This window comes from Manis pentadactyla, chromosome 3, assembly GCF_030020395.1.
Source record: "Manis pentadactyla isolate mManPen7 chromosome 3, mManPen7.hap1, whole genome shotgun sequence".
Lineage (NCBI taxonomy): Eukaryota > Metazoa > Chordata > Mammalia > Pholidota > Manidae > Manis > Manis pentadactyla.
In genome coordinates this window covers 158,752,097-158,775,651 of record NC_080021.1, presented here as the reverse complement: position 1 = coordinate 158,775,651, position 23,555 = coordinate 158,752,097, and the positions used below count along the sequence as shown (strand labels likewise).

Below are 23,555 nucleotides of genomic sequence, written 5' to 3'. Positions count from 1 at the left end.
GTCCATTCCTTTGTTGTCTGTCACAGACTAGTGAGGCCACCAGCAGAACCCTGTTGTGACTCAGGTGCCAGGCAGGACCGGGCAGTCGCTTAAAGAGCTCTCTGAAGACAGCTGTCTGTAGTTTGTAGTCACATTTCAGAGGGCAGGCATGGTTCTTCAGTGAAACCAAGTCCCCATCACACTGAGGTAAGACTCTCCAATACAATAACTTCTAACCAATTCTGCCTTCCCTTTCACCTCAGTCACGAAATAGGACGAGCTGTTTATAATTTATGGTGCATCATTTCAGCCTTGTAATCCCCACTGCTTAGCATTAAGAATCAGATTTTTTCTCAAGCCTTGTTTTTTCATTCTTGGGTATAAACAGTGTTGAAAATGATAATCCATGTACAGTCTGAATTAACTGACCATGTCTCCACCTTACCACACCCACCGAGTGAGGTAAAAGAACAGATAAAGGAAGAAAAAGGTAGAGAAGAAAGAATGACGGAAATGTTTATTGAGACTGAAATGGAACATTGTTCTCTTTTATGAGTTAACAGCACAGTCTGTTAAGAGGCTGGTTACAGACTCACTCCAAAATAAGGATGACCTGCAGTTCATGAACAGCTCTGCCATTCAGCCTAAGATAAATTATTGATTGAACTGCATTTTTATTCAGGTTTACTTCCTCTAAACACCACCAATATTTGCACTGTAAAACACACTGACTCACTGCTCCATATTTATGATGTTTACATGACAATTAAGTATCATTCTCATACATCTCAGGTGGAGGTGGTCAATACTGAGCATTTATTTACCTTTCCATGATCTTTGGCACATTTTCTGGTTTCTTCAATATAAAAGCACAGGCTTGAACTGGCTACTCACTACTGCAGAAACAACTATTTTGGATCTCAGTGTAAATACAAGTTTATGTTAAACATTATTTACAAGGTGAGAGCTGGAGCACAGACTTTAATAAGCTATCATCATAAATTAGCAGGAGAATGACAGGTGATGGATTTTAATGAGTAGGACCAAGATTACTAGACTATTAGTTAGAACACTTCTCCCTGGAGGAGACATGTTTCATTCAATGGAAGAATTCCCTGAACCACTGATACCAATGTCTCATATCACGGGATTTACTCTGCAGGAATCCAGGGTAGGGACAGTGCTTTTCTGGCCAATGTGGCTTGTTCAAACCATCAAACCCATGTTAAAAATACAGCTTAGCCTGTAGCTTGCCACTGTTGTTTGGGCCATGATGGGTACAAAAGGCAAAATACCATAACTTTTAGGAGAGTTTAATTGATCTTGGAAGAATGAAGGCTTCCAGTTGGATAAAATCCAGCCTATATGAGTGACACCTTTGTATATAATCTTACATAGAGCTAATATGGATTCCCTCCCGGCAGTAGAATCTGGAAGTTATAAATGAATCACTATGCCACCTTGGAGTATCATCATAATACATCTCTGCTTTGGGGCTGATACACAGACATGAAATGATCAAACAGTATGATTTCTCATTTCGATGCTCTTGAAAGGGAGTTCTGATAAGCCCCAAAATGATCTGGACTGAAATTGTAGTTATTATTCAAGTACAAGGAGAACTCTCTATTTCACATTGACAGTTCAATTCTGATCTCTGGAAATTATATGAAAAAAATAAATATATACATACACACACACACACACACACACACACACATATATATATATACACATATATACACATATATATGTATGTGTATATATATGTATATGTATATATCTAGCTCTATACTGAACACTGGGGTAATGGTTACCAGCGTCCCAATACAGTACATTGAAAAAAGAACACTCCTCCCTTCCCCCAAAACCCGATACCCATCTTAATACTTATTGCAGAACTGTGCTGGTCATTTTTTTTAAAGCAGTTTCTTTGAAACTGGCTGGAGATGAGTTCAAAATAGACAACTTGGCACATTAGTGGGACATAGGGGAGGTTGTTTGGATGTATTATAATCTATGAAAATATGAGAGATCAAAGGAAATTCATGCCAATAGGAAGTCTGAGTAAAAATTTGTAATCAATGTAAGTGTTTTTTAAAACACCAAAATGCTGGTCTGTGCATAAGAAGGCAATTTGTCTTCCCCATCCATTACCTAATTTCAACAGTTACTACTTTATATACTTCCAAACTTTTATCTTTCATTCAGTTTTAAAATTCCAGATAATACCATTTTCCTTTTCATCAGTTTCCTTCTTCTTACCCCGCCCCCGAATCCCAGAACCCAGAGAGCAAAAGCTGTGAATCCAAATATAGAAAATAATCTGGAGGTCTGTATATCAAATCAAATGTACAACTGGCCATTAGTGTTTCTCTCTTCCTTATTTAATGATTGACTCTGCTAAGAGATGACTCTCATGGAGGTGTCCTTCACTGTTCCCAGTCATACGAAGCCAGGGGCTCTAGAACTGTGAGGTCTGGGTGAATGAGATGGTGTCGGACTTGTCTACTGCAAAGCCTCCATTGACATAGGACTTCTTGGTGTCTGCATCTTCATTGTCAAGTATCGTGGATTCCAGGGCAAAGGGGTTCACAATGTTGACTTCAGATGAAATATCCATCTGCTCCAGCTCTGTCTTAGAGAGTTTCTCCACGATGCCTGTCCCGAACGCATCACCAAGGACGTTTACCATGGTCCTAAACCGGTCCCTGGGGAAGACAGAGGGAGAGTCAGACAGGACACCCAGATTTCACTTTCCTTCGCCAGTGGAGAGGGGAAAGGATGGAAGAGTTCAGTTAGGAATTAGCAAGTGCAGAAAGCACTACTTTCATGGCTGGCTGACCAGAGGCTCCTCTCTTCTCAGCCTTGGGGCCGAAGGCGGTTCACAAGGGCACAGAATGAACAGTTTCCCTCTGGGTCTGCGCTCCCAGTAAGTCACAAGTGACTCCCCTATATCCAGCACCAATCTCCCTAGGTTCCCTCCCAAAGAAATGTGAATAGCCTTTACAGATATTCTGGGAGACGTGAGGGACGATCAGAAGTCAGTAAGTCTTTCACCCCTGACCTCTGTCTTTTGGGCATTTCCCAATGGTTTCGTTTGGTTAAGGGGATAAAACCTTGTGGGTGGTATATGTGCCAAGTGGGAAAGTGTGTGTGTGTGTCTGTGGTGTACTCCTTTCTTTACCATATGAGGTCCCACTGTGAGGGAGGCAGCACTGATGCTGCTGTGCACGGGGTCAGGAAACAGATCTGTCTGGGCATGGCTTTCTGCTTGTGGCCCCCCTGCCAGCCTGGAGAAGAGGCTGGCAGCAGGAAGGTTTGCCAGTGGAGAAGGCATACTGAGAGGACAGTGGAGCACTGTTCGTAGGCACTGTGTACCTCAATGTTCCCGTGAAAACCACAGCTGCAGCACAGAAAAGGCCAACAATACTCACACGGGTCCATTCTGGAGGTCCTTCTGTTATTTAGAACAAGGCCATGGATTGGCCTAGACCCTGGTATGAACCAGCTATTGTCTTTTTACTCCATAGATCAGACTGGACCTTTAACTTGTCTGGGTGTCTTGGAAGTGAATGTCATTGGTTCCAGGAAGAACCAGGAAATGGAGAGAAGTACAAATCTGCCATCACCATGAGAAAGAAAAATCCAAGCCCCTGTTTCAATGGAAGGGTGTCTTGGCAAGAAAACTGCCACCTTTGTAGGGCTCTGTAGAAACGAGTTGCTGAGGGGGCCCCACATGGCCCAGCCTCTGCCTTTTGGGATGTGAGTGTATCTTCAAACCCACATGGACTGTTTCTGCTTTCCTTTTTACCATCTCAGCTGCTACCTGCAAACTACATAGGACTGTACTCTCCAGTAGGCCTGGGCTGCTTCCAACTGAAGGCTCAGTATGGAGCTACACATATCCTGGTGGCAGGGACAGAGCCAGACCTAAATGCCAGAAGACCAAGGCACAAAGTGGGAATCATGGATAAAGCTGGGACCCAGGATCATTCTAACTTTAATCCTGGGGGTTGCAAAAGACAAGTTCTTACCCAGATGTGCTGCTGTGGTCCCTTGCTCTGTGTGTGTATGTGAGACAGAGAGAGCAAGTGAGAGAGAGCGCATGTACTATTAGTTGAGGCCTGAAAGGTCCAACTCATTCTAATCCTAACACTAAAATTTCCTTTTTTTGAGCATGTACTGCCCACTGTTCTAGACCAGTGAAGTACAGTGGAGTATGCTGAACCTTTTCCATCTCACAGATAGTATAGCTGAGCCTCACAGAGGTTAAGGAACTTGCTCAAAGTCAAATAGCCAGTAAGACACTGAACGGGATTAAAAACCAATTAGTGTTACCCCAAAGTGTTGGCCTGTACCACTACCCCTGACTGAGCTAAATATCTTGGGAAGATGGATGAACTTTGGACCAGGTAGTTCTGGACCTACGATGCTGATACAGGGCTGGGATAGGCTAGGGTGGCCTTTGGGTTTGGAACGTCTGCAGCCTTACCTAGCTTCTTCACCTCATTATTTTACATTTATCTCATCCCACACCCAGCTCCTAACCTTGAGCATTAGCACGTATAATGAGCTAAGGCAGATCACAGGCTTTTAAAAATCACTGCTCACAGTTATGAGGAGTTAATTTTTAAGCACGTTATCAGATGGTCTGGTCAGAGGGAAATCAGAGAAGCAACAGATGGCTCATTAGGCAATCCAAGCAGAGAATGATGACAGACTGCAGATTCCGTGTGGCTTAGAAGCCCGCCTTCCCATCCGGCCAAGGTGGTACATTTATTCCAACTCACAGAAGCCAGTCGACAGCGATGATCAGGGTGACATCCTCAGCAGGCAGGCCCACGGCACTCAGCACGACCACCATGGTCACCAGGCCAGCTTGGGGCACGCCGGCAGCTCCGATGCTGGCAGCTGTGGCCGTCATACTGTAGCCAAAACAGGAGAGCAGTTAGCATGCAGTTCTCCTTTCAAGGCCCCTGGCCTGAAAAGGTCAGTCCCGATGGTCATTACTGCTGTGTCCCCAGAGCGGCCAGTCAGCATCTGTTCTCTTCTGGGACCATCTAATGCTACCTCACTAGAGAGATGCAGGAGACTGAGGGGAGTGTGATCTCCTGCCAGGACGAGATACTACAAGAACTTCTCATGTGAAGAAGTGGGGGAGAGCTGCCTGATTGGCATACAAGCAATCAGCAAGAGAAATGTTCAAGAGGAAGGCAAGAATTTACCACCGGCCCTGTTTGCAGAAGGCTTTATCTCCCTATTTATGCATCCATCCATCCTAAATAAGCGCCAAGTAACACTTCACTTCCTTTTTTCCTCCCTCCTTCCATGCAAGTGCATCTAACATGCGCCAGGGATCTTACTGACATCTAGTATATGCCAGGAACCTACATTGCCTTGAAGGCTGGTGGGATTGTGGCAGGTATAGGCAGGCAAGAGCATTTCTGGTTAAGTCACAAGAATGAAGCAGTGGGCAAGTGAGTTTTATGCCCTTTCTTGACATCACTAGTCTCTTGACCTCTCTGGGAGCTGCCCTTCATGGCACTGAATTGAGAAGTACCTGTGACTTGTGTCTAAGGTATAAGCATTTATTCCCGACTGCTCCTCCTTGCCAGTGCATACACTCCAAGCAAAAGGAAGTGGGACCTGGAATCCAGACAGGCAGCCAAAGGAACATTACTGTGTATTGGAAAAGATCCCTCCTGGGCAGAGAAAATGGGGCACTAGGGATTTTTGTCTTTAGAACGTACGTTTTTTTATCAGCCACCTCTTCCTTAATCAAATCTGGTCATTTTCAGGGAGACAAGAGCTCACTATACCCTGAAAAGTCCCTGGATTTGGGTGAGCTTGAGGGGACATCCACTATGCTTTTTGGACACGTGTTCTCATCCTTGGGTCAAGGATGCCACTGGGTTGAAAGGTGAAGATGTAGACACTGTCCGATCAAACCAGAAGAATCCCTGAGTCTTTCCACAAATATTCTTGAGGGCTCAAAGCGCCTCAGAGTTCTTACACAGCTGATGCTACTGCTCATTCACCCTCCTGGTGCCGTGGTGTGGGCGGTGTCTGAGGGTGCAGTCAAACCTCAGCCAGAGTTCTTTGCCAAGTGTGTTTTCCTTCAGTGGCTGTGGCCACTAGTTTACAGTGAGAGTGAGACTTCTGGGGCTGTCCCAATCCCTCTAAAAGTTTCAGGCCTGCATAATCTTTAGATCTGTTCTGACTTAGGCACTCTTTGGAAAAGCTAAGTTTATTTCAGTGCTGGATGAAATCTGAACTGAATGTATTGGCGGGTTTTCTTGGTCAGAAGTGCTGTGTGCCCACACCCACTGACTCCCCTTGGCAGCCCCAGCACATCATGGTGAACCATGTCCCGAGAGCCTAAGGCTGCACTTGAAACCAAGGAACTATTTTGTCAAAGAAAACGCTGACCTTGGGCCTTGACCTTGCTTACTAAACTTCAGCCATTTGCCTGGCTTTGGTCTGAAACTTGGAACTGTAAATCTTTAGAAGGAGGAAAACATAAAAACCTATTCCTTCGGCTTGAAAACATTCTATTTGGAGTTGAGAAGGTTTTGACAGAAGAAAACAGTACTCACTGGTAGACAGTTCTTTCCTAGCATTGAGATCCAGTGTTCTGACAGGCTGCCAACAGGCCTGTCAACTACAGTGAGCACAGGTGTTAGGGTCCAAAAGAGCCGGCTCTGACATTTTACAGACTGCGTGTCCTTGGGCAAATTACTTCTCTGAATCTCCGTCTCTCACCTGCACGTGGGGATACATGTACTTTGCAGGGCTGCTGTGCAGACTGGTTGAGAAAATGTATGTAAGGCATCCAGAACTGCACCTAGATATAGCAGATGCTGAAAAAACTAGTTCTACCATCACTGCTGCCAGTGGTTATCTCTATTACTACAGAAACAACTACTATTACTGCTACTGCTATTTTTTCTTTTCCCTGTAAGCTCTTTCTAGGCCCCAAATCCTGTAATTATCTTTCATTATAAGAAAATTTATCCCATTTTCTACCAGTTGTAACCTCTGGTAACTGACTATTATGATAAAACCACAAAAGTTGTGTTTTGGGCAAATGGAGCCTATGTTTCTTTAATGTCCAGTCCAAAAGGACCACAGGAAGAGATAAACCATGAGCCCCAAAATCTCTTTAGCCATCAACCGTGGGAGCCACAACTGTAAACTCATAAAGTTAACCACAACATGTATGATTTCCTTCTCTTCCGAGAAGAGCCACAGAGGATTTTTAATTTTAAGTCAGTGATTACTCTGGACCGCACTGTTGTTATTGGCTATGGGCCAGTAGGTCTGATTTAAGAATATGCCAGAGGAGGGAGAGAGGGTTTTATGTGAATTGATTATTTAGCCTCTAGGCCCAAAGTTTGTTCCTTGAGTAGTCAGGTTTGAAAAAAAGAAAAGGTTAGGAAGATCTAGGAAACTTATGACTAAGGCAGAGGAGGGGAATTCGTCAAAAATGGCAAATACCCCGAACAACTGGCAGCTCCTAAACCACTCCTGGGAAAGCGGTCAGTGCCAAATGGGCTCCACAAAGACACTTGGGAGGATGACAGTAACAACTGCTGGAGCCCCAGCTGGTCATGGAACTTCCTGAGGCATGATTTAAGACTTTGGTTTTAAGGCTGTCCAAACTATGGGCTTTACTCAGGCTCCCCTGGCACAGGCTGCTTCAGCCACTAATGCTTTCTATAGATGATGCAGCATTGTTACAGTTTCCCAGCTGATGTGCCAAATGGTCTAGTTTGCACTTGTCTTCAGTTAATTTCAAGCAAACTGAAATAATGATTTTGGGTTGGGGAAGATTTAAATATATACTGTATTAGAATACTGCTAGAACTCACTTTATGCCTGGAATTTATGCCTATGCCAAGGCTGGGGACACAAGAGTGAATTAAGTCTGAAAGGTTCAGATTCATCCCTACGCAGGCCCTGGGACCCAGTTTATTCTTAAACTTTCACTCTAAACTGAGCCAAAGTCTCCAGATAATTCTACTCCCAATCCATCACTTCAAATCAGTGCTGTCAAGCAGAATGTTCTACAGTGATGGAATGAACCTGCTTTTAGGATGAGTAGCTACCATATTGAACAGTGCCATTCCAGAGAAATAACGGGCAAAATTCATTAATGACATTTTTGCTGTCTAATTGAGCAGACAGTTTCAGTCTTCACTTGACCAGAATTTTCTACAGTGTCTGATTCCATTGACCATTTCATCCTTGAAAATCTCTTTCCTCTGGGTTTCTAGGACAAGATGGTTTCATGGCTCTTCCCACTTTGATGTTCCTTCTTATGTCCCTCTTTGTGCCCCCCACCCTCTGCCTGCCTGTAACATTAGGATTTTCTAGGGCTCAGTGCTTAGTCCTTTTCTCTCCTCCAGAAGCTCCCTATGGCATGTCCCCCATTCCCAATGCTCACTGAGTGCTCACTCTGCAGACACTGTTCCAAGCATTTTATATGCATCATCTGACTTAATTATCACTTCTTTCATGAAATATCAGTACTATTATTATCCTCATGTCATAGGTGAGAAAGCAGAAGCTTAGAGAATTCAAGTAATTTGGCCAAGATCCTGGCTAATCATGGTGAAGCTAAGATTCAAACACAGATGACTGACTCAACCCATTCAACTGATGACTATGACTTGTGTGTCAGCAGTCAAGACCACATTTCTCACTTAAATCTTTAATGCATTTCAAATTCAACTTACAAAAAGTATAAGCTCTCTGTCTCCCCCACTTTCTTGCTTCTCTTAACAGTAGTCCTTGTTTGGTAAGTACCATGGACCAGTCCGGAGCTATCCAGCAGTTCTGGGGGCCTTGCTAACCTTCCCCTGTCCCTCACTCTGAATCTAGCTGATGCCTCTTGAATTCATTAGTGCCTCTCCATCCCCAGTGCCAGTGCCTTGATATAGGCCTTTTAATACCTTACCTGGACTTCTGCAATAGTTTTCTAATTGACCTTGCAGCTTATGGTTCCTGTCCCCATTCAGTTTTTCCACCATATTGCCAAGTTACCTTTCTAAGATGCCAATCTGTTCATAATGCCAAAGATTGTCTGAGACCCTTCCCTGAGTTCCCCATACAAAGCATTTCATGATATGATCCCTGCCTCCTCATTTCTCTGTGTTCTCCACATTATACTCTTCATGCCAGCCATATCAAATGATTTGTACTCTGTAACCAGCCCATGGTGACATCACAAGCCCCTGTACATGCCATTGCTTTTATCCAAAATACTCTTTACTTCCTTCTTTTGCTACTACATTCTTACTCCTCTTCTAAGACTTTAATCTTGGGAAGGGACTTTGTGAACCAAGAAAATCAATCCACTAGGGAACCATTCTTTATATCCCTTTACAGACAATTTTTACTAGAGATAATTTCAGTACCAGATGAAAATGAGTGTGACCTCATGCCTACCTGATCGTTATGACCTTCCCAATGTCCAAGTCCAAGTCATTCAACTGTGCAATAAACACAGCTGCCACTGCTTCATAGAGTGCGGTCCCATCCATATTGATTGTAGCACCAACAGGCAACATAAATCTGGTGATCCTCTTGTCCACCTGGTTCTTTTCTTCAACACAGCGGAAAGTGACAGGCAGGGTTGCAGAACTGTGTGATTAAAGAGAATGGAGTTTATGGCCCAGGTATGCTCATCCCCAGTCCCTGCCTGAAGAGACAGCTCTGTTCCAAAATCTAAACCAAGAGCCCAAAGCATGCTGGCACTTTGGCAGATCCAGGAATCAGCCAGCGCAGCCTCAAAAACCAAAAGCTGTAGCCAGTGCTTCATCAAGTGAGGTGAGATTGATAAAGTGTGACTAGAGACTTCTTCCAGACACCCTTGTTCTATTTACCTGGAAGAGATCATGACAGCTGTCAGGAGAGCCTGGGCCATTCCCATGGCAAATCGGAAAGGGTTCTTCCGTACGACTATAAAATATATCAGTGGGAGGATTACAATGGAGTGGATTGCAAGCCTGTAAACAAGAGGGAGAAACAGGTTCATACATGATACCACATCTTCATATTAATCCCTTTTTCAAATTGTTTTTTATTCATGATATATCATGCACCTTTCATGATAACCCAATAAGAAAATGAAAAGTTGGGCAGGAATACATGTCTCCATTCCATGTATGAAGATAACGAGACTCATTCACCAAATGAAATGTCAAAGTTAGTGGCAAAGCTAGTAGCTGAATCCACATTTCAGAGCTCACAGAACATGGAGCCAAGCCCTGTATATGCCATTACTGTGACGTGTCCTAAAATAATTTCATTTCCTTCTGCTGCTAAGTTCTTACTTTCTCGAAGACTCAGCAAAACTTTCCCCTCTTCTAGGAAGCCTTCTGTTACATTCCCAGGTTGAGCTCTTTCCTCTTTGGTAACTCTGTGGAGCCATACAAACCTTTATTATAGCCCTTATTCCAGCACTCAGCCCCTCTGTTCCCTGGACCATGCCGGACTGCGTCCACTGTCTAAGAAGGGAGTCAGGTCACAGTAAAAATGGAAGATGTCTCTGCTCTTCCACAGTCATACTTTAGGACTAACCCTCTGTTATTCCTGCCTATCAAAATGATTCCTTGTTTCATATGGAAATACACAGTTTGTACAAAACAGGTGGCTTAAGAAATAAGACCAATTCAGCAGATGCCATGTAAGTGGCAAGTTAGAGTTTACAGATCAATTATGTGAAGGTGAAATAATAAGAAATGGTCACTGACAATACAGATCCTCTGGAAAGAGGGTCTTAGGACAGAGGGCCTGTGACTTCTATGATAGCTTCTGTAAGAAACTGACTTTAGTTTTCAGTCAGAAACCTAAATAAGGTGAGAAAAGAGAAATTAGCCAAACTCCATAATGAAATGGCTGCAAGTGCTTGATAAACGTTGGCTAAATCACCACCTGTAGTGTGTCTAGTAAGGCAGATGGCCCTGTCTCCCTTACCCTGGGACTTGGGATCTGACTCTGGCCCTCACACTGTGTAAGCCAGGCTGCTTCTCCACTGGCCAGCAGGGCTGTATTTTTGGTAAGCTGATTGCTTAGGTTGGATGTTTGGGGGCAAATTGACCTGTGGAAGTCAAACTGATAATGTTTACTCATTCCCTTCATCTAAATTTCTTGGCACCTATAACAACCTGCCCCCACCTAGATATCCAGAGTCACCATTTATAATGTGTCTCCCCTTAGGGAACCAACACCTGGGCTGAAATAAATAGGCAAATGACCTTCCTCCTGCTGCCTTCCTGCTTTACATGATTTCTACCGGCCTGAAGATTTTTCCAGCACCCTCCCTGACACTCTGATGATGCAGGGCTAGGTGGTTACAGCCCCACCAAGGGTTGGAACCAACCAGCCGTGCTGCTCCCATCTGCTAAAGTCTGAGTGAATTTGGGTCTTGCCTAATTCCTTTCAGGCTTGGGGTATGTGGGGGTTATTCTTGCTTGCTTGGCTAGTTTACATTCTTTGAAAAGTGAAGGCCAGGGAGAGCCAAGAGAGACTACTAGTGGGTTTTGCTCTTGTTTTAAAAAATGACTTCACAACTAATAAAGGCAGCAATCAGGCATGGTCCTGGCTGTTCTGCCAAGATGTGGCAATTAGAACAGTGCGGTCCATCTCTAGTAAAGCTGTTAAAGGTGAGCCCTCCTCCCCTCTGCTCTCTTATCTCTGAACCCTATCTTTCCCTGCATGTGGGAGAGAAGCTGATATTAAGTGAAATGCAACCTCTCATCAGAAATCTATTGATCGGCTCAAATGAGATTTCTGTGTCCCTCTCTTGGGTCTGACTTACCCACTCAGGACGGTGACCACGTAAAGGCCCAGCTTGCGGAATATTTCCCAGTCTTCAACTTCTATGATCTTCCCAGCAATCAGGAACAAAATACCAAGTGGCATGTAACTGGAAAGTAAGCACAGCAAAGACACACTTCTGTCACCAGGTGCTTCCTCTGTGGGATTGCTGGGGAGGAAATCAGCCAGGGCAAACACTTTGGTTCAGCATGTGCACCCAGCTGGGAGGGGCACGGAGTATACAGTGGAGCTAAAGTCTCAGTTTCAGGCCCTGGTGGATCAAAGTCGCTCCAGGTTTCATCACCTTTGTGTACCTTAAATTCTACTCTCTTAAGCTACCAGTGGGGCAAACTTGTCAAGAGTGTGTGGTTGAACTGGTGCATGTCCCAGCCTTGATCCCAGCACACATACATCCTGCTGACTGTCACATCTGCAGATCTCACTTTAGCTTGATACCCCAAGTATGGCCACTGGGCTCACTGTTTCCCAGATAGTTGTATCAGCAACAGAGCAGTAGACTTTCTAGTGGAAATGGTCATAATAGCTGTTTGTGGAGCTCTCATTACATGCCCCATGTTGGGTTAAATATTTTACATGCATCATTTCACTTAATGTGCTTCTTCCGACTCTAGAGGTAGGCTTTAATCATCCTTTTCTGAGGTTCTGCAGGATTAAGTGACTAAAATAACTGAGCCCTTTATGTCACTCTCAGTGTCTACACTTCGGGGTAAATAACGTTGAACCGCCTCAAAGCCAGACAATGGCTAACTTTCGTTAGTGAATTAACTCCTAAGTACCATGTGGAATTAATACTCTACTGTCTCGATATTTAATGTTCACATGAGGTCAGTTGAGAATAACAGCCTCTTTGTTCTAATTTTGAGGTGACAGTTGTCAGGGGAAGTGAAAGGGCATTAACAGGTATTTGCTCACCACATAATGATCTGAACGATTTTCATGGTTGCATCACTTAGAGCGCTGAAGAAATCCACCAGAATCTGACCCTTTTCTCCCATTTTTCCAATGACAAGTCCAAAGACGAGGCAAAAGACAATCAAGCCCAGGACATTTATGCCGTCTGAATATGTGCCTACAACTTTGTATTCCTTTGTTTTGTTCTGTGGATGAAAACCAAGAAAATATATTGATGCATGACTATAATCTTGGTAGAATGCACAGGCCGTGAAATGAGGAGATACAATAGCCAAACATAATAAACTAGTGATGTCCCAGTTGGAGTCACTAATACTTTGGAAAATACAGTTAAAAAATGAAAACCAAACCTATGTGTGCCCCAACTTTCTGCCACTGGAGTTTAAAGTATTTTGCTTTCTCAAAAAATCCATATTTAAATATTTGTTTTGAAGATTTCTTATTCTGGGATGTTTTATATTTTTAATAAGAACTTTAGAATCAAGGCACTTTTCAGGGTTATTTTAACCACTAGCTCTATTTGGAGTTTTCTAAAAAAAAAAAAAAGGAATAAATAATGCAGGAAGCACAAAATATTTGCCTCTGTGAACATTTTTAGGACATTTTACTATCTGTTTTATTCTGATAGTGAAGCACAGGGACATTCTTCACTGCCTCTAATCTTGCATGACCAGCAGGATTTTAGAGATATGAAGATTAACCAGTTACCTACTTCTATGAACCATTTCTTTGCTTTATCCTGGATAAAAATAGCTTGAGATATACTGAGAGAGAACTTCATCTGAGTGGTGCAGCCTGAGATTTACTGAGAGATTTCATAGGGAGAGGATGGAATCTGAGTTGGTTCAAGTCAGGTTTATATTTTGTTGATGAGCCACTGGGGTACCAGTCATTTTTTACTTATGATCTGATATGATCAAACATGTATTTAGTGTGCTAACTGCATTGGCTACAGCATAAGGTCTTAAAATGCAGCAGGGTTGATAAGATTGTGAGAAAAACAAACCAGTGTAGCAAGATGGTGTGTAATTAACTGCACAGCCAAGCTATGAGTTACAGGCATCATGGAGATTGGGGGCATGAATGAGGGCTATGGGGTCAGGGAAAGCTAGGCCTGAGCAGCAGGAAGCCAGGAGATGGAAGCGTACTCCAGAAAAAAGGTAAGCGAAGGTAAAAGTCATCATGCGCTGGGCCTCTGTACCCTGCTTGGCTAATTCCTACTCATCCTTTATGGCCCACAAACTAATTTAAGCCTCCTTGTTGAATGCTCCAGAGCACCCTGTTTCTCCCTATTGTAAAATTCATCACTCTTCACATGAAGGCAGATGCCATGCCTGTCTTTCCACTGTTGTAATCCCAATGCCCAGCAGGGCCTGGTTCATGGAGGGCACTCAGAAAATCTTTGTGGAGCTACATGGAAAGGTGGGAATAAGGAGTATTGAGAGGTGGATCTGGACAGAATAGAGAGGTCCCCTGGGAAGGAAGCTGGGAAACTAGGGGGAGCCAGGTCATGGGGGCACTAAGCCAGTCAAAGGAGTTAAGGCTTTCTGCAGTAGGAAGCAGGGAACCAATCGTTTATTTAATTCTACTGACTACTTATTTTTTCTTAACTCTTTCCTTCCTGTGGGAAAGCAGAGAACATCCAGGAGAAATCTACTACAGGACTATAGATGGATTCCTTTGGGTCCACTCTCTCAGATTAAACAGTCTAAGCTCCAATGCTGAAACCCCCAAAGCTCCCAAAGCCACTGGTTTTACTGGTATAAGTGTGTAGTGGCAAAACCAGTCATGAACTGTGATGAGGCTTTCTACACTGTAGTTCTCTTACTTGGCAGAATATTCATGAGTCTGTTGCAGAAATACCAATGTGCTTGATTCTAGAACATTACTGCCAATCCCACTTAAAGATGTTGCATAACGATTTTACTATGCTGATGGACAGTGACCGCAATGGTGTTTGTCGGAGTCTTGATAATATGGGTGAATGTAGTAACCACAGTGTTGCTCATGTGAAATCTTTGTAAGATTGTATATCAATGATACCTTAGTGATAATAAAAAAAGATGTGGCTTGATGTACAGTACATACATTGCATGGTCCATCCAATGTGAAAAACTCTGGGCTCTGAGTCACATCTGAGCAGATAGTTTCTGAGAAGGAACTCTGAGCCTGCATTCGTTTTTATGTAGCCTGGCAAATCTACAGCAGTTCCCAGAGGTGTCCAACTCAACTCTAAAGCAGGAAGAGATTCAGAGGCAATAGGCCTCATTTTTTTTCTCTGTGTGGTTCTCATTATTCTCATTATTTTCTCATTATTCTTGGTAGTTATGTTCTACAAAGTGGTCACCAACATTGAATTAGCAAATATTGACTTGTTCCCAGGGGAAATACAGGATAAGGTTCCTGGGAACCAACAGTCACAATATTTTCATTAAATAGTCAATATATGTCCTTGCTTTATGTATGTTTCTGTTCAAAGAAACCTTTATTTAATACATACTGTTGAGTTATTAACATTGAGCTCAGAGCCAACCCACAGTTAGTCATGCCTGAATGAAGCTTGTCTAACACACATGTATTTATTCTCTGTAGGGCATGTCACAGCTTTCTTGCACTTAGAAATCTTAGGCAGCACTGTAGCACTATGGTTGGTGGACATGTTAAATAGTGAAATCACCATGAAAAAGCACAAATATGTGAAAAATGCAGCATAAACACACCACAGAAAGGATACTTGTTGACAGTCTGAAAGGTGAAATGAGAAGGCAGAGCTTGGTCTTGTTTAACCTGGGCTGGGAAAGTGCACATTGTAAAACAGTATTCAGTGCTCTTTGCATGTCGGTGACTGTTGTAAAAGTGCCCTCTGTGTTAATGTGGGGATCTGAAGGCTGCAAATATGTTTTAGCAAGCAGGTGAATTCACAAATGCAGAATGTGAATAATGCGAATAATGAGGATCAGTGTATTTCCATCTCCTGCTTGCTCACCACTCAGCCCTGCCTGCTGGGAAAGGGGTGTGAGCAGCAAGGAGGAAGGCAGTACCGTGGGGATGGCAGTCGTCGTGGGGGCTGTGACAGACTCTCCCAGCACGCTCGCCCCTGGCTCACTGGAAGGCTTCACTTCTTCACGCGTTGTTTTATACTGCACGTTGGAGGGAATAAAAGGATAAAGAAACAGCATTTAAGTGTCTGAGGCTAAACCACAGAAGTATGTTACTTTGGCCATATGAGTGCTCCTGAAGGGCTCTACCTTTGTCGCCTCTGTTGGCTCCCGGTTTTGACAGTAACTCCTATGAGCCTTTGGAAGCAAATCCAGGATTGAGAAACCCCAACCCCTGACTCTCTCAGCCGCCATCAATGATGTCAAAGTGTCCTCTCACTTTCATAGTAAGGGACAAATTAACAGAGCAATAATGGGAAAGAAAGCACAGGTTTTATTGGTAGGTGCTTCAACGGACGACTCTGCAAGGACCCTGGCAATCATTTTTGTTTCTATTTATTCATTTATTATTTTTAATCTGGAAGAAATACCTCACCACTTAGATGAGTGTAGTTACCATGACTTTAATAAACATAAGAACTATATGGTTCCCAAATCAACAGTCCCTTTAGGGCTATCCCACGAGTGAGATTTCTGTTGAATTCCCTTACTTCAGCTCTGTTGGGTTCTGCGGAGCTTTGGCAGGGAGGTTTAAGAAAGAGCTAGTATTCCACGATACCGGGCATAAGTGTCGCTCGTGCAAGCCTCCGCCAACACCAAGAACCTGGCAAATGACCACTGTGGCTGAGCTGCAAAGGCACCCCTGAAACAGAGATGGTTCTATGCCTCTCGGAGGTTGGCAGGGAGTAATTTAATTGCCATTTTTGTTGGTATACACAGAGGTCTCTGTTCATGTAATTTATGTAAATGAATTCTCAGTTTGTGATAGACTCAGCTGTCTTAAAATGAATAGATAAACCAGAGAAAAAGCTTGAAGGAAATGGAGTGAAGACATTCTTAAACTTCCCTAGAGAAAAAAATTACGGCTTTGTTTCATGGTCCTGTAGAGTGCCAGCAATGGGTGTGTTAATGATTAAGGAAAAAAACAAATACCGGGAACACTAACGACCCAGCTGGGTGAGAGAGTGATTTCCTAAGAGGAGGGGGAACGGGAAGAGGAGATTGAGGGCAGCTTTCTTCACCACGTTGCATCTGCACACAATTCAAGCTCCTTCACAAATCTAACATGGCTCTCCAAAAATAGGCCCTAGAGGCCACATTTGAAAACACTCATGTTTTACAGGTGCCTGGCTTGCTCCATTTGAGCCCTTTTGGGTAACAGGGTGTAATGGAAAAGGGAGAAGGGAGCAGTGTGAGCTTCAGCAGGAGCTTCACTGAGGCCAGAAAGACCAGGGAAATTAAACAGGGGCATCACCTGAACTCCCTCCAAGGCAGTCTCCTGCCCTTTTTGATGGCCTAATTCTGTTTCTTGGGTCACAAGAGGGACCAAAAAAAGCCTTAATTGGTAATGGGAAGAGAGGAGCAACTTCAGGGCAAAAGTTCTTACCTGCTGAAAACAGGCTTGGACAAGGTTCTCAGGGAACATATTCCTGTTGGAGACATGAAAAGCAGTATTATGATAAGGCAAAAGTACTTTTTAAATTTTTTGATCATACTCCCAATACATTGGTGGAAGTGAGTATACTACAGAATTAGTATCCTGGTTTCTCTTGTGCTGTTGCATAGGACTTCCTGGCATTAAGATTTATTTTTCCCTGCTGAGCTTCAATCAAATATGGAAAGCTCTCCTAATCAACCATCACTTAGCTGACCACTGAGTAACTGTAGGATTTGCTTTCCTTAGGGAAACATTGCGCTGGCAGGTGGATAATCACAGGTAAGAGACTCCTTTAATATTCTGCACATTTCTGTTTTCACTGATAAGAATGTATGCTTACAAGAGTCCACTGTGTTTGTTCACAAATTCCTTATGGCAGTTGCAAATATCACTGTAATTACTGAATTAAAAATTATATAAACCAATGAAATATGAACATGAAAATAAAGGAGTGGTTTCTATAAAGCCAAGCTGAATGCCTGAAAACTCAACCAAGGCAGTGACTAAAATGGTTGTGGTTAAATTAGGTATGGGGAGACAACTGAAATAAAAAGAAAAACTGGAAGGATTTGACACACAGCTTTCTTTGCACTTCTAAGGCTTTTGCTTCTCCACTTCAATGAAACTGAAGCTGTAGATGATGCATTTACAAGCACATCATATGCAACAGAAATGATGTGAAATTATAATCAACTGACACACTAAAAACACTGGCCAGGAAATGCTTGTAACCGTTAAGTGTAAACAAAATATATACTGTACATTTGTACTATTTATTTTCTGCTTTAGTTCCCATGTTTTTATTAATACCAGTTTCCAGCCCTGATTGCTTCAGATAGAGGGTTTCTCCTGTACAATTAAAAAGTATATTTCTTGAGGTGTTCTTCAGAACTGACCACCCAGCCCAGCCCAGCATCTTAATGGAACAGTGTGCTTTCTGCCTCTCTGTCCATCTCAAATCCTGACAGGGGTGTCTGCTCCTTCCAGTTTCTCTTGGGACCATGACCTGGCAAGCAGGACTGGTTATGTAATTTGAAGGGCCCAAGGCAAATGGAAATACACAATTTAAAAATTATTTAAAATGTCAAATGGCAATAGCAGAACATGAAACCAAGCACGGGGCCCTGTGAGACCACACAGACTGTAGGCCTATGAAACCCCCTGCTGGCCAGACACTCACCTGAGCAGGTCTAACATGGCATCCACTGTACTGACTTCAGGGCTGCTGCCTGTCCTGTTAATTTCATCCACTTTCTGGGTGACACCAGGCTTGATGCTCACCACCAGCACGATACCTGTGGCCAAGGATGGCATCCACAGAGATTAAGAATGTTCCAGAGCACCTGGCCCTCCTAGTCCTTCTTTCTTAGAACCAAAAGGCATGGTGGACTTGGCCATGGGGACCCTGAGGTCCAGCCAAAATGCTGAGCCTCAGCTGGGACCTCAGCAGTGGCCTTAAATATCTTTCCATTTAAATGAGGCAGAGGGAACTCTTCCCATGTTTTTTTTTTTTTTTTAAATGAACGGGGCTGCATTCCAGAATTGCTTCTGTAAATACCTGTGATGAGAATATCCCTTTTCTCTTTTCTTTAGTTTATGAGATCAGCCTAGGCAGGGGTTGGAGGAAGGGTGATTAATTTTCCAACTCAGGACCCTTACACAGTTATCTTTCTCTAACTTTTACTCACAGATGCCACTTCTTTTTCTAAGGGTCATACACAACAAACTTTATGTTCTTTCCAATATGTGGAAAGTTGTTGTGTAACCCCCAAAAGGGTTAAGGTTAGGAAAAGTGTTCCCTGTGACTTTCAGTGGGTGGAATGAGGACAAATAGAAGGAATTACAGAGAGAGAGAGAGAGAGTTCTCTCTGTAAGAACTGCCTAAATGGAGAGCATCTGAAAGCACCATTTTGGCCTATGGAGGTAATAGGGTCCTGTCTCTGGAGGTGCCCAAGCAGAGGTGGGAGGGTGTAGAAAAGACCAAAGTGGTTTAACTAGAGGGGAATGAAGAAGAGAAAGTCCTTGTGTCCTTTCTCATTCCTCCCAAGAGGAACAGCCAGGTCAAGGGGGTGGGACTTCAGGTGCTGAATGGGTAGTTTGCTAGTTGGAGAAATCCCCAGGCACAGAAGAGAGGGTCCTCTCGGAGCTTGCAGAAGATGTATGCCCAGCTTGTTTCTTTGTGTTGGCCTCCCTTAGGAACCTCAGGAGATGCTGCTGTGGTTTCAGGCAAGGTTCAGAACCTCCTAGGTCCCCTGGCCTAATACCACTAAAACCTCACTACATGCTCACTACCTGTTATCAGTTCATTAGAGCGGACCCGCAGGGCTCCAGGCTGGCTGCAACGTCTGAGGGCATTCTCGTCCCCTCTACCCACACTGGGCATCCTTCTTAAAATGTCAACTAGGTCACAGAGGATGGACCACACTTTCTTCACAAAAAAAGGGCACAAGAACAGTTATATTCCCCTATTAGAACTTTCTCTCTTTTTTAAGTGTAATTTATACTTGGTAAGACTCTCCTAGCTCTTAGCTCTCCATACTATGTGACATTTGAAAAGCCCTGAAACACTGTCTTTCTGGAAATAGTTTATAATTATACTCAACTCCACTATTATACACTAATTTTCCAGTTTAAAGATTATATAAGCTCTTGGCTTCACTTCCTTTTACCCAATGATCCTGAGGAGGCACAGACCTTTCAGGTCTGTCACCCCATTTCTGTTTCTTATGAGAGACATCAATAAGTGGTACTATGGCTGAAATTCAGTCAGTATTGTATTTTCTTCATATAAAAGAGGCTGTGCAGACTTCAAGTCCAAAAGTTTTATGGGAGTTTGACAATACAACTTTCTGAATTAAAAAACAAAGAACAATGCATTTAAAAAAGGTCACCTACTTTTAAACAAAAGGTCACAACTGTACAAAGAAATTAGGACTCAGAAATAAATTTTACCTAGAATTACAGCAATGAAAGTGGTACAGAAATAATATATGACGGCACGCACACCAATTTTTCCAGATACGTTGGAATCCAGTGAAGCAACACCTGAAAGTGGGGGAGAAGTCAGATTATATTAATTTTTTAAAAGATCCGTTCCCGAGACTGGTGGTTCACTTAATATTCAAGTTGGTAACGAAGAGCTGAGAGCCATGCTCTGCATCCACCAGGCCTGCCTCACACATTTCCTGGGTAAGATGCAGCAGGCAAAGCAGCACTTCAAAACTCCAAACACAGAACTTTGAGATGGGAGACCAGTGATGCCTCTTGCTTCCCCCGGGGGCCTTTGGCTCCTCTCGGGAGTGGTCACGAGTCACGGGCCTGACTTCCCCTTCTCAGCTGCTCTCAGAACTTTATCCAGATTTGTACATTACATCATTCAACAGCCTTTATAATAAACCCCTTTTGGAATTCAGTATCAAGGAAAAGTATAATCTTGAAGAACTGAGATAGCTCTTTCCTCACAAAATGAAAATATAACTTGTGATGGTTTCCTTTTCTACCTTGTCTATTTTAAAGCTCCAAGTCAAGTAGAAATATAGTTTTATGTGTGATTATAAAATATATGTTCATTATAATAATCTGCAAAGAAAAGAGAAAAAGGTAAGGATAAAAACAGAGTTCACTTCATCTCATCAGCCATAGTTAATATTCGGGGGATATTCTTCCAAAATTTTATCTTGAATTTTTTGTAAATCTAGCTGAGATAATTTTAGTTTTAATCCTTTTTTTCTTAATACTACATTATAAAGACTTTTTTCTTATTCTTGCAAATTCACCATGCAGATAATTTTAAGGGCTACATAATCTTCTGTCCTATGACTGTAATATAATGTATTTGATCATCCACTTACTGTTGGATCTTCAGATAGTCTCAGAGCCAAATTCAATAATAAATCATGGTAATTTCATTATCCATCCTGGCTGGCATATTTTCTTCTTGTTTTCATGACCTTTGAATTGCTTGTATGTTAACAACCTTATAGTGTATGGCTTTCATTGTGAGACACCTTAAAATTTCCATTTTAAAAATTTCTGATTTAAGAGACTTGCACTGCAACCTTGTCAGATCTAGTTTCAAATGGTCTTCAGTGGCCAAGAAAATGACTGAATGTTGCCTGGACTTGAAAAAGCTGTCTAGAATGCCAAGATTAGCTGTAGAGGTAGAAGACATGCATCTCCTTTTGCTAGAAACCTCTGTCTTCCATCAAAGATGCTTCTATAAATGGAGTCAAATGGTGCTGCTCTCTAACTGGACTACTGGCACGTGGGAGTCAGGGCAAATTAAGAAGCAACTAAATCAACTTTCAGTGAGCTGTCATTTGGAGGTTTCAGACTCTCCCCTGCCTGATTTCCAAAAGGAGAATCACATTTTGAGTCAAATGATCATCACAGAAAATGACTTTTTAAGTCTTAAACATGTGTGAGTTGTCCCATGACCATTTAGTCTGAAGTACAGGGTAGTGGGAGAAATGAAGAGGCCGTGAGAGGCAACCCCAAGGAAAAGGTAGTGCCTGTCAGCGATCAGCATGCTCAAGAGCTTTTATATTCGCCCCTCACACTATAAAAGGCCTATCCATTTTTCTAAGAGTGACAAGGATTCTGCTCCTCACATATAACTGTACATACCTGATGTACAGGAAAAAAAATTGCTAGGGAAGTTAATCATTGTTATGCTGACAGAGTGAGTCATCTCTCCACACCACTCCTGCAGCTGCTGCTTGCCCCTTTGGGAGTTAATGTTTTGAGAGAAGGGGCTCTGGCCATCTCATGGCCGCCTGGGGTATTGTTAAGGGCCTATTCACCAACCTCCGGGACAAGATTATACAGTGATCATATGATGGGCATATTGCAACAATCACATCCTAGAATAACCTTAATGATAGTTCTATTCTCTCTCTCTCTCTCTCTTTCTCTCTCTCTCTCTCTCTCTCTCTCTCTCTGGGAAAAACATGGTTTGGTGTGCAGAGAAAACTTTCTTTTCCCTATGGCAAGACAGTTAAAAAATAACAATTCTGCCAGAAACAATAACAACAAAAAACCCAAGAGATACTGAAGGCCACAATTCAGAAATGAATGAACTATCTCATATTTAGTTTGGTCTCTTAAAAAAAGAGCAAACAATAATGCAAATAAGGAAGGTTGCTAAATATATAACTATAAAATGTGCCCATTCCATTTTTAGAGCTCTGTGCATTATTTTGATAAATAAAACATTTGTTATCAGCAATGGTAGGTTAAAAAAAATCAAGAAAATCACCAATTGAACAGAATTCCAAGTAACCTGTATGAACACATGTGACTCTCACCTAATAGAGGTTGTATTTTCAGATACATTGTCCTTTGGTAGATGTCCAATTTAAGTATCTCCAAGTCCCTAAGGTGTTGACAAGTGATAGGCTCACAGGGAAGCTACAGAATTATTCTTTGGTATGCATTTCATGCCCTCTCAGTATTTTCTTCCAACAGTGAAACAAATTAAATCTGTGTGGGTAATTGTTTCCAGCGTATGTTAATATGTCTTAATTTGTCTTAATGATTTGCCATGGGCTGGTGCCTCTGCTTCTATCCCAGGGCCCAGCTGGCAATAAAAGCCTTTATAATAATGAGATTCTTGGTGAAAATATCTTAAATAAATACATCTCCTAAGGCTGTCAGCTAGCTCCTCTCTGCTGGAGTGCAGCAACTCTCTTGTAGTTACTTTCCAGAAGAGCTCTTTTTCCCAATTCCTCAAATCTACCTCAGTCCTGGAATTCTCCTGGATACATCAGGACTGCATTCCAATCAACAATCATACTTCTGTGTATCTCTAGACTTACCCCTTTACCTCTCCAGCCTGCGGGCAGAGCTGGCCCCCAGATCCAGGCTGTTGGACAATTTACAATGCGATGTTGAGGATGGGGTGGTGACCACTGTATAGGGAAGGAACATAAGCAGGAAAACAGCCTAATCTTTGAGATTCCATAATAGGAGCATTATTGAACTTAACATGAATATAAAATGCCTGTCTGGATGGCCACCGACCTGCCAATAAGAACGATGACGATGATAATTATAATAAAACTGTTGACAATGATGACAATAGACACTGTGTATTTGAGCAAAGGTTGCATGTGAAGTGCAGTATCTCCTCTGATTCTCACTGTAAGCCCACCAGGTAGGCATTCCCATCCCCATTTTACAGAGGAGAAAACTGTGACTCAGAAACATGCCACGGCCCTTAG

At 42.7% G+C, this 23,555-nt stretch overlaps 1 protein-coding gene across 1 annotated transcript in view; it reads right to left on the bottom strand.

Moving 5' to 3' along the window:
* Nucleotides 1-476: 476 nt before the first annotated feature.
* The window catches only part of SLC1A1 (solute carrier family 1 member 1), a 68,051-nt gene continuing 44,972 nt past the window's right edge, over nt 477-23,555 (bottom strand). The window contains exons 3-12 of the mRNA XM_036928430.2: nt 20,287-20,379; nt 18,515-18,629; nt 17,284-17,326; nt 15,780-15,878; nt 12,739-12,923; nt 11,807-11,914; nt 9,870-9,992; nt 9,433-9,627; nt 4,773-4,907; nt 477-2,690 (exon numbers count right to left, since the gene is read on the bottom strand). Of these exons, the coding sequence (XP_036784325.1) occupies nt 2,444-2,690; nt 4,773-4,907; nt 9,433-9,627; nt 9,870-9,992; nt 11,807-11,914; nt 12,739-12,923; nt 15,780-15,878; nt 17,284-17,326; nt 18,515-18,629; nt 20,287-20,379 (1,343 nt within the window). The 3' untranslated portion in view covers nt 477-2,443. The remainder of the gene's footprint in view (nt 2,691-4,772; nt 4,908-9,432; nt 9,628-9,869; nt 9,993-11,806; nt 11,915-12,738; nt 12,924-15,779; nt 15,879-17,283; nt 17,327-18,514; nt 18,630-20,286; nt 20,380-23,555) is intronic.